Here is a 15,128-nt window from a genome sequence, read left to right on the forward strand (position 1 = left end):
TTGCTCCACGCAACTATCTTCCAGAGCAGTTACTGTACTCTGACTTATTACAAAATCACCAATACTGAATAAGGAACTCCAGGTGAGGTCTAGCTAGGCCTCTAAATAGTAGTAGTATGGTGTCCTTGTAGTATTTCTTTAGCACTTTATGCTCCTTTATGTATATTTTATGCACACCTCAAATGGACCAGCTTTTCTTTTTGAACAAGTCTTTCCTCTGTGCTCAGATTCTTATCTCCTCTTTAATGATAAGCAAGGTTCTTGTATGTTTTATTCCATAGTAACTGAGGTTTAATGTTTTAGCAGCCAGGATGGTACTGTCAGTAGAATCTGGATTCTAATCTTGGCTGTTTTATAAATTTACCAGTTAGCACTGGACAGGTTAAATTAACTCAGCCTAAGTTCCTCATATGTAGCAGATGAATAATAGTAGTTTTTCTTTTACAAATGACTGGCTAGGACTGTGAACGGAAGAAGCAAGTCTCTTTGCACACTGAAAGTTATAGAAATTCCTAATACAGTATAGAGTCCCACAAGGAGGAACTTTTGACATGCTGATTCATTTGAAGAAAACCATGTTCCCTTTGACTTCTGTACTCTGAGACCTGAGCTAAATGTCCTGATTTTGTTGAATGAAGTTTACTGCCCATATTAGAAACAGGGTATACCCACTACTTTTTTTGGTTAAAAATAAAAAAGAGGTATCAATACTCATATCTTGATAAAAGTGCTGTGGGTGCCAGCACAAAATGGCTGTACCAATGTGAGTACTGTCACACACAAAAAAGTACTGGTCATACCAAATAATTCACCTAGTGAATTCTTTATCTTTTTAATCCTGGAGAACTGAGAAAAAGTATCCCCCTTCCAAAAAACACAAACATCTTCTCACCTTAGACATGCAGGGCTTACGGTTTTAAGATTCGACCTTAAGCTTTTGGATAGCAAAGCAATAACTGCCTTAAGCAGAAAAAGTTGGGATGTACTTTGATATGATGCAAGCTTTAGCACTGTGCATGCTTCAGTTGGGATTGCAATTAGAATTATACTCCTTCAGCCTCAGCCTCACCTGATATTTATCACTTTTCAATAGGGCCCTGCATGTTTCAAGTCCAATAGATGTAGGCCTTATGTATGTGAACTGTACATTCTGATTTTTGTGCTGTATAGATCATGTGACCAGAGCCTATACATGTGCATGAAATCTAAAATGTGAATGTCAGGTGGAGGTGAGGACAAGCTAGTATCTTCCCAATCCCCTCCAGTGTGTACTGGTTGAACATCTGCACAAGATCAATGTATTCCCCCACTTCAGTGTTATACTTAAAAACCTATTTATCATCAGTACCTATCTTCTGTGCAAAAAGCCAGTTTCCAACTCTCTCCTTGGTACATTGGAAATACTAAGGCATGTATTGGTGTGTTTTTATGTAGGAAAACATAGGAAGACCGGAAGGGATGTGGCAATTAAAGTCATTGATAAAATGAGATTTCCTACAAAACAGGAAAGTCAGCTGCGCAATGAAGTGGCCATTTTGCAGGTACAAAGATTATTTGAATCTTACATTACATCAAGTGTGGGAAATCTTTGGCCCTCCAGATTGCTGCTGAACTACAACTCCCATCAGCCCTGGTAAGCATCACCAATGGCCAGGGATGATGGGAGTTATAGTTCAGCAACATCTGGAGGGTCAAATGTTCCCCACACCTGTGTTGCATCATAGGAATAAAATTATTACTGAAATATTGTGTGTTAGGTGAGCAATACATGGTGATTATTCTCCATTTTTATTTGAATAGTAAGGGCAGATTATCAGAGTTGTGCACATACAGTGTCTCTGTGTGATCACTGTTGACATAGCTGGGGCAATCTCTGGGTACTAATGCTTTTGTGTATTTTAATACTCATGTTACAGTACCTTCTGAGCTGCAAGGAAACCTATAAAAAGAGCCATTGCTTACATTGACTGTCTACAAACATTGCTAGGGATTGTTCGAGTGCTTTCTAAACAACAAAGCATAGCTAATATCCAGACAGAATGAGACCTATCTGTAGCAGATATTTTCTGATTCGCAGTACAGTAACAGTTCGTTATAACGTGGTTTGCTGTACCACAGATTCGGCTATACTGTGGGGATGACAGTGTCCCCCGAGTAAAATACTGTTTACAGAACATGGTTTTTGTTATAACCTGGAAGCCATATAATGCAGGTGCATCCTTTGTCCTTCGACCCTTGCATTATAGTGAATTTCTCCTGTGCATAATGGTGGTGTGTTTTTCATGTCATTGTTAAATATATTTCCTAGAATTTGCACCACCCTGGGATTGTGAACCTGGAATGTATGTTTGAAACTCCAGAAAGGGTTTTTGTTGTGATGGAAAAACTTCACGGAGATATGTTGGAGATGATTCTTTCCAGTGAGAAGAGCCGGCTTCCAGAAAGAATCACCAAATTCATGGTCACCCAGGTGGGTCTTTTCTAGGTAACAGCTTGTGCAGTTCTACTGCCTTACACTTAGATGAAATAAGAATTTCTCCAAATTGTTATGTAAAGGCAATCTTTCACTTTATGAACTTTATTACATTTGATTTGAGCAGCATGCTAATACTTCTATTGTTGAAAATAATTAAATGCCATCATATAGGTTGAGGTTTCAGAAAGATGTGTTCAGAACAAAAGTTCATGAAACAAAGCACTTGTGATGCACTTTGCAACTGATGGTGTACACTGTTTTTTCCTCAGTGGAGCTAATCCCTTGGCAGTTGTTGTTAGTCTCCAGAGGTGGTGAACACACTACATGGTGGCCACAAGAGAGTGGTGTAACCAACCGTGTCCTGTGTTCAACACCTCTGAGAAACACTCTTCAGGTGAGGACAATGGTCCCTTCTCCAGAGGTGGTCAACACGCAACATGGTGGGTTACATCGCACCCTTGTGGCTACCATGTCCTGTGTTGAACACTTCTGAGAAACACCCTTCAGGTACAGACAATAGTCCTTTTCAATTTTTTATCCAGCCTTCACTATAAGGTCTTAGGGTGGATTAAACAATATAAAACATAACATTAAAACAATCTAAAACAAACCACAGGAAACCACATTTTCATAATGTTTAGGAAAAGTATTATGCATGAAGTGGCCTTAAGTAAGGATGTGAACCTGGATCTCCTAATATTCAATTGCACACTGGTAGGAGTATTGATATATTGAGACTTCTTTTTATTATTACTTTTGAAGAAGCACCCTCCACAAACAACTAGCTGACTATTTATTATTTTTTTATTATTATTATTAGATTTATATCCCGTCCTTCCAGTAGGAGCCCAGGGTGCCTAGTGACTCAGTTTTAAAGGGCTCAATTAAAGAGAACCAGTGTTATTCCGCTAGCATGTTGTATTGCACAAGAGGTTCCAGAAGCAGACACCTTGTATTTATCTCTACAATTTGTAGAGGATGGGAAAATAAAAGATAGTTTTACGATGTTTCTGCTAGCACAAGCTCTTCCACAACAGCTCTGTCAGTGGACCTTTGGATTTCTGTTTTGTACAACCAGAGTTGGTGACAGACTGCTGTACCTTAAATCAGCCACTACGATCCTCCTGCTGCCCATTTTCTTCTTTGTGGTGGCAATGCCACCATTCTCCTCCCGTTGCCCCTTCTTACTATTTCAAGAAATCTTTGTGCTGCCACAAAAGTGATGGCAGCCCTGGTGGCTCCTCCATTACATCTGGCTCCTGGGCTCTGAGAAATAACCCAAAGTGTCCTCCTTCAGAATCCAGCATTCTGGGTGATGTGGCCAGGAGAATGCCTGTGCCAACACTGTGGTTTGCTACAGTGGCTAGAAAGACTTTTTAAACTTAGAATTTTCTAAAAGCTTTAAAATGCATTTCTGGTCACCATGGAAAACTCTGGTGTTGCAAGCATTTTCCTGGCTGCCTCACCCAGAATACCTGGCTCTGTACCTTTTTCAGAACTCAGGTGAGGGAGGGAAGCAGGTGGCTTCTCGGTCATGGATGGAAGTTGAGCTTGGCTGTCAAGCAAAGAAATGCCTATGCTCTGCCACCTAGGCTCTGTTGGGGTTTATGGGATAAAACAATTATGTGGTTCTGTCTCTAGCAGAGTAAAATGGCAAAACCAGAATGAGCAATAACCAGTCCCACTCTCACACTCAGTCTGGCAGAATAAAGCAATCACACATTCTCCAGTAAAGTATATAAAAATAGTTTGCTCACAAACAGTTCATATATATTGTGATACTGGCACAGCTTAGAAAATTAGAAAGAAGAAATGGAGGTTACTTTCAGTCCATAGTTGCAGCTTATGGCAAGCAGTGTTACACCTGCTTGCTCCATGTGGTAATGGAGAATTCAAAAGGCAGCACAGCAAGAAGTAGGAAGGTGAGGAGAAAAACAACAATCAAACAGGAAACTACATCACAGCACACTATAGAATTTTCTTGAGTCTGGCCAGAGATAGCACTTCTTTTTCTGTACTAAAGCTCGTATAAACCTGCCCCTTAGTGGCAGCATGTGAAGTTGCCTATTCCCAACAGGTTCAGTGGTAGGTGAGTAGGCAGCTGGTTGGGCTGGTGAGGGCCCCTTCTGATCATTGGTCCCTCAGCCAGTGTCTGATCTGGCTGATCATTGACACTGGGTCTGCTTGCATCATTGAAGAAATAGACCTCCACTAGCACAAGGGTCCTTGCACTAGCGGACTGACAGCATTGGATACACCCCTCAGTCTCTTGTGAGAGTAGGTAGCATTTTCTCCCAACCCTAGCTCCAACATGTTTCAAAGAGGGGTTGGAAGGACTCTTGGAAACACTTAAACTGAAGATAACTACTCTTGTCTTTTAGGCAAATCTTGGACAACATAAAATGCTGCACCTCTTTGTCTGTTTGACCTTTTGGTACGTGAGTGATTTTGAAAATACTTCTTTCTTTTTCCTTTTTTAGATACTTGTTGCTTTGAGGAATTTACACTTCAAGAATATTGTGCATTGTGATTTAAAACCTGAAAATGTACTATTAGCATCAGCGGAGCCATTTCCTCAGGTGGGAAGGAATGAAGCAGTCTTTCTGATGGTTGTATATTTGCAGGAGGAAATCTAGGATACAATTTTCATTAATCCCTCTACTGAATGTGCCATTTTGGAATAAAGCATCATCTTTTGTACTCTGGTTATATCTCATGAAGGCATCCCCATATTTGTAGGTATCTGAATGAATTGTTAGCAAGCCCTAAAGCTAGAACCATTTCTTATGACTTATCAAGTAGCCTGGTTGGACACATTAGGTATCGGTGTATAATGCATACTGCATAGTATATTTTTCTAATGAGCATTTCTTGTAAAATTGTATGTAGACAAACACAACTCCCTACCCTTAAACTGAACTTTTTTTTTTAAAGGAAGCCATTATAAGTTAGGGCCATTTGGACATTGGTTCAAAGTAATTTAACCAAGGGGTATTTGTTTTACAGGTGAAGCTATGTGATTTTGGTTTTGCACGCATTATTGGTGAGAAGTCTTTCAGGAGGTCTGTAGTGGGAACTCCAGCTTATCTTGCCCCGGAGGTGTTAAGAAGTAAGGGCTACAATAGATCTCTGGATATGTGGTCAGTGGGAGTCATCATTTACGTGAGCCTTAGTGGGACATTTCCATTTAATGAGGATGAAGACATAAATGACCAGATCCAAAATGCAGCATTTATGTATCCACCAAATCCTTGGAAGGAAATATCTAGTGAAGGTAAATATAATCAGGAGGTTTGGGACGTAATGTCTTGGTTTATAATATTTTCCATATAGTGGTAATCTGTAATCTGTTTTAGACAATAAGGCATGGCATTTAAGATGTGCGGGGCCATGGAATTATAAGTGAGTTAGGAGGAGGCATGGGTGCTGTTATTCAGGACTTATTGGGACTCATCTTCCTGTAATAGAGCAGAGTTATATATTTCTTGCATTTGTATCCCACCTTTCCTCCAAGTTGCTCAAGATGGTGTACAAGTGTCTCCCCCATTTTTTCTTCACAGCAACACTGTGGGGTAAGTAGACCTGAAAGATATGAAACTGACCTTGGACTAGTTGCTGGCTGGAGTGGAGATTTGAACCTGGATCTCCCAGATTCTGGTCAAAGACTAACCACTATATCACAGATGGATTGACACCACAGATGGAGGAAACATTTATTTATTTATAAAAGTATATACTGTTCTCCTCCTTTTTTTAATCTTTTCATCCCCCCCCGACCTTCATGTCTCTAGCACAGAAATATAAAATATATAAAAGCAGCACAAAATGATTGGCTACTCAAGAAAATGTTAAACAATTGCATCAGTATGTTGGAATAAAGTCTTCAAGAGACACCTGAAAGTCAAAGCAAAGATGTCTGCTGATGCTGTGCTGGAACAGTGTTTTACAGCATGGGACTGGTGGCACTAAACGCCTGACTTCTGGTTGAGAGCAGTCAGGCTTCTGTAACATGGGGGACAACTAACAGTGTTCCTTCAGATGAACTCAGTAACTGAAGTGAGATATAAGGGCTCGGGCAATCCTTAAGTTATCCCAGACCCAAGTTGTTCAGGGCTTTGTATATCAACACAAGAGCATTGAACTTGGCCCAGTAGCATATGGATGGCCAGTGCAGATGTTTTAGCAGAAGTGTCACATGCTGTTGGCTATCTGCCCCCATCAGCAGTCTAGGTGCTGCATTCTGCACTAGCTGGAGTGTCTGGAACGGGCCGAAAGGCAGCCCCACATAGAGCACATTGCAATAATCTAGTCTTGAGGTTATTAATATATGAACAACAGTGGGCAATTTATCCTGATTCAGATGTGGCCATAGCTGGCATGCCAGGCAACCCTGGTAAAAGGTGTACCAGGTGAATCTTATGTTGGAGGCTGCCTACTTCATGGTTTGGAGGTTAATAGAGAAGGTTGCTCCTGAAGCTCCTGGGGATGTGACACTGCGAGGCACTATATTTGGGGCTTTCCCACTGCCTATTGTAGAAAGGGAAAGAGCCCCAGTTGCCATAGTTGAGCCTGGGAGCCTCCTGTGAAAGCATGACTGTAAATCAGTGTTGCCATTATACATTATTCTAAAACACACTTCTCAGTATATATCCCTTCCCAAAGTTTTGTTGCTTGCTCCAGCACCTATAGGCTGCCCATTTCAGAAAGAAGAGTATTACTTGCACTTTCATTATGTTTATGCCATGTTTAGCTTTTGGTGTTGGTGTGTATGAATTGATAATTTGGAACGAGTTATTTAGGCCAACTGCATACCTTTTGCATCAAATGTAAACTTTTGTTTAAAGTTTGAAAAAGGGATTTTATGGTTGGTGTCAACTTGTATTGAAAACATCTAAAGTTAATATTCTATGTATGGTGTTCAGAAGTAAGTCCGGCTGAATTCAAAGTACTTACTCCTAATTCAGATTTGCAGAAGATTTCAGGTGCAATTCAAATTCTCTAAAACCAATAGAAGTCTTGCTGTTGATTTCAGAGGCAGATGAATCCCGCCCTTACTGCTTGCCTTTGTCTCTTGAAAACTATTTTTCTTTCAGGATTATCATTGTGGGAGACAGGGAAAGACAAAATACTTATTCTGATTACTTGTGTTCACTTCCTTCCTCCTCCAGCTATCGATTTAATAAACAATTTGCTTCAAGTGAAGATGAGAAAACGTTACAGTGTTGACAAATCACTTAGTCACCCATGGTTACAGGTACAGCTAATACATACCAGTTTTATTGTTCTACATTACCCAGTCCAATTACATGAATCATAATCTCACTGAAGTAGTTGAGAGGTCTTGTATAAATGAGGTCTTGGAAGCTTTTACTATTTAATTCAATTTGAGTTGAGCGATCTACCATAGAAAACATTTATTTTCCTAACTCTCTTTTTTCTGGGCATGATGAGAGGCTGTTTAATTTAGTCTGGGTTTAGGAGTATGCATTGGATTATTTGAAATGGTATGTTACATTTTTACACGTTGGTGCTTGCCCAGACTGTTGGGATAGGTTAAAATTCTAAAAGAAATGCCTATCTGTTCTCAACTTCCTGGTTTCTGTCTCCCTTCATGTCACATCTAAATCTGGTCCACTGCATTTGTGAGATGCCTTCTCTAGCCCATCCCTAACATCTTAGATTCTTGAAAGTAATGGGTATCAGAGTCATAGCTCTCAGATTTAGAACCATGTCTCCAGCACCCATTACCTTCTAGCATTGGTTGTTATACCATGCATCCAGCCCTCACTTACTGGCTTGGGACTAGCTGTTCCAGACTTACTTGTGCCAAAATAAAGTAGATGACTTGGTGATGGATTGCAGCACTTGCAAGGGAAAATCAGCTGAGAGAAGGGGGTTAACTTCTTCTGCTGATTGTAAATACCCTCCAAACCTCCCAGCTTGAGGGATCATTTTGATTTTGAAATCTATCTAAAGAGGAAAAACAACTTAAAACTGTCTTAGGGGAAGGGATTATTGCAGGGAAACAGCTGCAATCATCCAATTTCCATCAGCTGGTGTGTAAATTGTTAACGAGGGAAATATGGGGGGTTGGAGTTCTGTATTTCCCTCATAATGACAACTTCCACATCTTTCTGACTCAGCCTGCGGTGTTTATGAAAAACTACCTGTCGTTACCAGTAGAGGAAATAGAACAAAGGAGTATTTTTTTATTCTAGAAGGAGATGAAAATAATGAATCATTTCTATAAACTTGCAAATTGAAAGAAATTGCATATTCAGAGTTATGCTCCCCCACGCCCATTTTTGGAGCAACACAAAAAAGTCATAAAAGGGGGACTTACCACCCTCTAAGCTAGAGTAGAGGTCTGTTAACTTAAATTTTGCCCGTTTTGTGTGACTCAGGCAGCCCTTGTATTGTAAGGATGAAAGAGGCTTTGGCTTTTCTTGCTGTTGAAGCATGGAGATATTGGGTAGAACATACTAGAATCTTGCAAGAGTTAAGAGTTTGACACTTCTCTGCTCAGTCCTGCTGTTGTGATTTTTGCTTTACTCTGCTAGCTTATTTCTTCTCATTTTTGGAGTGGAGCTGTACCTAAATAACTGTTATCTTTTGGGCGCCAGGTCAAGACTTTCCTCTTCTCCCAGGGATCTTAGCATGTGTTTTTAAATTGCTTTTTAAAAATGTGTTTTTAAATTTGTATATTTGTTTTTAATTGTTGTAAACCACCCAGAGAGCTTCGGCTATGGGGCGGTATACAAATGTAATCAATCAATCTGAGGTGGGCTACAGAAAGAATGCTGTGTGGAGTAACGCTGGCATGAAAACAACCTCTTACTGTGGTTTGATAATGCAGAAGCAGTGGTGGCTATGGTGGGGGTGAGGAACTTGCCCACCATCAGAGCTTAATCCTGTTGGATGACATACTATGCTTTTAGAGGCAAATCAGTGCTCTATTAAGATTAGACTTTTGTTTATTTCAATATTGTTTTGCTGAAATAACTTATCTGAACTTTTTTCTGTTCAGGATTATCAAACTTGGCTTGACCTTCGGGAGTTTGAAACTCGCATTGGAGAGCGTTATATTACCCATGAGAGTGATGATGCTCGCTGGGAAGAACATGCATATGAACACAATCTTGTATACCCCAAACATTTCATTATGGCCCCCAATCCAGATGATATGGAGGAAGACCCATAATTATTCTCCAGGGAAATGCACTTAATTTAGACCAATGCTGATACTTTGTTGGAGCAAGTGTTGCTCTTTGCTCTTCAATCTACAAAGCAGTGAAGGATCTTGCATCAGTCTGTGGATGGACTAGATGATTTGGAAAAGCTTTCCATCTCTAGTTCCTACGACTATGAATGTGATCTGGCATTGGGTTAAACGCCATGAAATATTTGTGTAACATTGCCTTACTGGTACATCACAGTGATGTTACTGACAGATGAAGTGCACAGAGACTTGATGGAGTATGTGAATTTTCCAGGGTTTTTTGTAGTTTACACAACAAAACAATTTTAATGGTTTGCTAGTTCCTGCCTATTAAGCCATAAAATACCATTTTCTGGTATTTAGATACATCTGTTATGAGAAATCTGAATTATATACCATGACTAAACAACTACAAAAAATCTTGATTTTTAAGGCCCATACAAAACACTGTTAGAATATATATTTAGCAGGCATCTTAGAAAAGCAATAAAAGTGAAAATAGACTGTCTTCAAGTCGATCTCGACTTATGGCTACCCTATGAATAGGGATTTCATGGTAAGGGGTATTCAGAGGTGGTTTACCATTGCCTCCCTCCGAGGCTAGTCCTTCCCAGCTGGCTAGGGCCTGTTCAGCTTGCCACAGCTGCACAAGCCAGCCCCTTCCTTGTCCGCAACTGCCAACTGGGGGGGCAGCTGGGCTCCTTGGGACTATGCAGCTTGCCCATGGCTGCACAGGTGGCAGGGCACGTAACCCCTGAGCCACTCACTGTGAGAGTGACCCTTGGCCCTTGACACCCAGGAGACAGGAGCGGGGATTTGAACTCTGAGTTTGGATTCCCAGCCAGGCTCTCCTCCCCACCGTGCTATGCCAGCTGTTAATAAAAGTGAAGGGGACAAATAATGTTGATTGAGACAGCTCAAGATTTGCCTGTAAGGTCCTTCAGCTTAATTAGAGAAACCTCTTGATGTATGGAAATACAGAGTAGTAAAAGGACTTCATAGTCCTACTGAATACAGGCAAGCTGTTCTTTAGCTGTTCCAGTTAGGAGAACAAAAACCATATATGGTGGATTAGCACTGTATGACAGATGTTAGTGTGACTTTGGGGTGTATTGAGGGCTTGGTATCTTTAAGGGCCAGAACCTAGGGGTGTAATTTGCATATGGCCGGGAAGAAAATGTGCTTCCCCAGTTTTTGGGGGGGCACAACAGTTTCCTCAGCTAGACATAATCCACCACTGAGTTTAAAAAAAGCAACTGGTCTCTTCTGCAGAGGACATTGTTGCATTGGATAAAATAAATTGGAGCTCCTGCAGTGTGTATTCTCTCTCATGGCACATGGGACATCTTTGGCTCCAGCCAAGTAGCATACAGTGCGTGCCTAAGATCTTAGGTTGCTTAGCCTTCCACTGTGGAAAATGATTTGTGGTGGGAAGTTCAAAGTAGTAGGTATGTTGCAATACCGTTGTGGGGAGAAAATATACTTCTTCGCGCCTGTTCATTTTTGGTCTGTGTGAGACTTGTCTGTAGTAGCTTGGCCAAAAAGAATCTTTAATATTCTTTAAAGGACACAGCTAGGAATTAATATTTTATTTAATTTTCAATTAATTCTAGTAACTTCAGACTCCACAGTGCAATATATCGTTAGGATCTCTGGTGTCATGGAGGAAGATGCCATCATTTTGTGGTTACATTGCTGTTGATTTTTCTTTGCTTTTTAGTTTGCTTCTCTTCTGCTTTCTTGAAACCTTGAAGTTCAGCGAAATCACTAGTAGCTCTTCACTGTTTTAGCTGCTAGTGATTAGGAGGTGTGAGAGGAGTTGTGGCATGAGGCTTTGCCTTTTGCTTCCTGGGTTTGTCACTCAGAAGTTAAGGGTGGGGAGAAAGGATGCCTCCATCTTTCCTCGTTGCACACAGATTCAGTTGCAAGGTGCTTGATGCAGTTGCCTTTTTCTTAAAAGATCTACTGATAAGAAAAGGTGGCTTGGGGCTGAAGCTTCTTTCCTCTTTGTTCTCTTTCTGCTAACAGGTCTGCCTAAGAGATGCTTACTCATATGTAATGCACACAGTTCTCAATTATGGATGAGGAGAATCAGTTTGGCAATCACTCCTAGACTCTAATGGATATGAATGGGTATTTCTTTACAGATTGATTAATTGCATTAACTTTTTAATTAAAGAATTCACTTGCAGGCTACTATTTGTTCGATGATAGTATTAATTTTTTGTTGCTATGTGAATAACAGCCTGTCAATTCTGTTTGCATCCACCTTTCTTCTTTTTCTGATGTCTTGTCCAACTTTTTCCTCAGATCTTTCTTTAGCATCTTTTCTCCTACAACTGTCATCAGCTGACTTCTTGTTCCTTTGCTTTCCCCTGACATTCCTGCCCTCCCTTCACCTGTCCTGTATTGTACGTCATCACAGGACTAGGCTTTACACTTGTGCTAAAATTATTCCAGTGTATGTCTGTGAATTACAACTACGTAAAGAGCAAGACAGGAACAAGGAGGAGGAATCTCAAAAATCTTACCCCAATAAGAAATGGCCCAGTGCATATGTATATTTAGTTAAGTTAAAACAGTTTTTTAAACCAGTGACATCTTGAAAAATGATGGAAGCAGCTATATGAAGATAATTTAAAGCCTCATGCTTGCTGTTGAATTGTAATGGATTGGGGTGAAAACACAGAAATTTAGCCTAATTACTCTGTGACTAGTGCGTCATGTCCTATGAATTGCTCAAGTTGATGGGACAGTAGGCTGTTTCTAAAAAGGGTTCATCAAGCTATCCTAAACAGAGGAAGAACTGGGTGTGGGAAGGTAATATGTATGCTGGGTTCAATTGTAGAGGATGTGTTCACAGAGCAAGCACTGTATTTGTGGGTAAATTATATATTGATTGTGATTTACTTCCACAAGCACAGAGGAAGAACTTTTTGTGCCTGAATGTATCTGCTTATATGACTATTTTTGCAAGTTAGTTTTTATCAGAGGTGGATAACCTGTGGCTGTTCAGATGGCGTTGGACCACAATGTCCATTATCCTTGACCATTGGCTATGCTGGCTGGGACTGTTGGGAGCTAGAGTCCAATACATTTTTGGAGGGCCACGGTTTCCTCATTTACTGCACAATCTTATGCATCTCTATTCAGAAAGATGCTCCACTGAGATCAGTAGGGTTCACTCTTGGGTAATTGTGTATAGGATTGCAGCCTTAGAATGTTAAAGGCTACCTGCCAACCAGTGCAATGTCACTGAAGTCACTGGAATTTCCACAAGTAAATCTAAAATAAAAACCTGGCTTAAACTTTTATCTCATTTCAACCAACTGCTCTATTTATAATAGATTATTGGCATACAAATTAACTAACCTGGGTCTAGTTATGGACTTAATCTTTTCAGGGAAATGTGGCCTAGAATTCAAATAAGCTGTTTAAACATGCCAACAATAACATATAAATTAGGTCTAAGAGCTCTAGTAAACTGGTCAGTGAACTGCAGTCAGTCACATGTGGATTATAAAAACATTCATTTTTACAGTATTGAGTTGGAGATCGTTTCAGGGAACTGAATTCTCCAAATGGTGAAAACCCCTCTGAAATAATGCAGCTGCTTGGAAATCCAAAAGGCAAACAAAATAGTGAACCAGCATCTTTGATCAGATTATCCTTGCAGTTAAGCTGTCAACAGAAACTTATTCAGAATTAAATCTAGAAAATGTTTTCCCCTGTAGAAAAGATAATTGTAATTTTATCGTCACCTGCTACTTGACCTTTTCTACAGTAGGCATTGCAGGCAATGCTCTCGGGGGGGGGGGGAATCCACAATAGGGAAGAGAATGATGAAGTCTCAAAGGCAACTAAAATGTCATGGATGAATTAAATTATTAGAAGCTGCTGTACTAAACTGCTCCCACTCATGATGGAAGTCAGTTTATCTACAGTTGGAACTATTCTGTATTTAAAACATGGGTTTCAACACTGAAAGTGACTGATGGGTTTCAACACTGAAAGTGACTGTTGGAGCATAACAAAATTTGTTGTGGCATAACTATTAATCTACCAGAAGCATTCATAGATATTTCATTGGTTTGTCATATTGTTCTTTGTAAACTTAAGCAACAGGATAGGTTCAAAATTATTCCCGTTATACCCACAGTACTATCCTATAGATGTCTACTCAGAAATAAGTCCCTTTGCATTCATTAGGGTTTACTTCCAGGCAAGTGCATGCAGGATTGCAGCCTTAATATTAGTTTCAGCATTGAACAGTCATATTTAAATAGAAGCAAACCAAGTCTAGGAGGTACAGCATAAGGTATGTTTCTTGGTTTAATTTCAGGACAGCAAAGGGGTGGACCAGTAGGGTTGGAATACAAACCCTGTTGTGGCTAAATATGAGAAATAACTGGAATGTTTCTACTCTGTAACGGTTGTTACACACTTTGTAAACCATAAATAAACTGCATAGCTTGCACTCTAACTTTCCTATGAATGCTTAAAATATTATTAAATCAGAGCTGTAAGTCACTGAAAGGTTGGCATTAATCTGTTGCTCCAGATAAATTTGTACCATGTTACATTATCATTAATCTTTGTTTTTGAGTTTTAAGTTGCATTCATTGAAGAAACAGTGCTGTATTGATGCTAGAAGATATGTAAAATTTGTACCCTCAAAAAGACACTGTCAAGTACTTTTTTATATTTTTATATGTCCCATTGTTTGTAAATATCCTATAAGCTTGAAAATAAATTTTATTTCCCTATCATGTGTCTTTTCCATTGCCATATCCTCTGTACTACTATTAACTTTGGTAATGGTCTATCAGAAACTCTGTGTGCAGGCATTGCTGTAGAAAATATGACTGTAAATTTAACTGGATTCACTTGTTAGTGCTAGTAACTTGCTGCTAAAGAATTAGCTGCTCAATTCAAATCAGTATGTGAAATTCAGTCCCCTGCTCTTCTAATGTTTCTTGACTCTTGCTTTTGATCCCATTACGTTTGCCAGGCCACAATGCTGCAGGGACAGAAGCTACACCTGTCAGAATTCCTCTTTTGTGCTACTCTTGGACCTGGGAACACTATGCCTCGCTGTCTGCAGTCCTCTAGAGCTCCCTTGCTTGGCCACTTCTTGCCTCCAAGTTTTCCTGCTTTCTAGAGCTCCTCCTCCTGGTTTGCCTAGCCTTTGAGATTAAAACTTTAGAGACCAAGTGACATTGTTCCTTTCTCTCAAAGATGCTAAGCTGCAAACATTTGAACAGCTTTGTTCTCTGAGCTGTTGGAATGTTTGTGCTCAGCTAGTGTTGGACGCTTCACCATCACAAATACGATGTAACTCAGATTATACAGCCCATTTGCATTCCTGTTTACCAGAATTCTTGATAGAATCGGGGAGATCCCTCCCATTTAAGAGGCAAGAATGAGACATAA

General features: G+C 40.0%; 1 protein-coding gene across 3 annotated transcripts in view; it reads left to right on the forward strand.

The window, feature by feature from the left end:
* PRKD3 (protein kinase D3) overlaps nucleotides 1–14,449 on the forward strand; it is a 102,298-nt gene extending 87,849 nt beyond the window's left edge. For all 3 annotated transcript variants that reach the window (XM_061624665.1, XM_061624664.1, XM_061624667.1), the window contains 6 exons: nucleotides 1,435–1,541; nucleotides 2,309–2,470; nucleotides 4,957–5,055; nucleotides 5,483–5,750; nucleotides 7,645–7,730; nucleotides 9,504–14,449. In XM_061624665.1, the coding sequence (XP_061480649.1) occupies nucleotides 1,435–1,541; nucleotides 2,309–2,470; nucleotides 4,957–5,055; nucleotides 5,483–5,750; nucleotides 7,645–7,730; nucleotides 9,504–9,677 (896 nt within the window). In that variant the 3' untranslated portion in view covers nucleotides 9,678–14,449. The remainder of the gene's footprint in view (nucleotides 1–1,434; nucleotides 1,542–2,308; nucleotides 2,471–4,956; nucleotides 5,056–5,482; nucleotides 5,751–7,644; nucleotides 7,731–9,503) is intronic.
* Nucleotides 14,450–15,128: the final 679 nt, after the last annotated feature.

The sequence above is a fragment of the Rhineura floridana genome, chromosome 4 (assembly GCF_030035675.1).
Source record: "Rhineura floridana isolate rRhiFlo1 chromosome 4, rRhiFlo1.hap2, whole genome shotgun sequence".
Taxonomy (NCBI): Eukaryota; Metazoa; Chordata; class Lepidosauria; order Squamata; family Rhineuridae; genus Rhineura; species Rhineura floridana.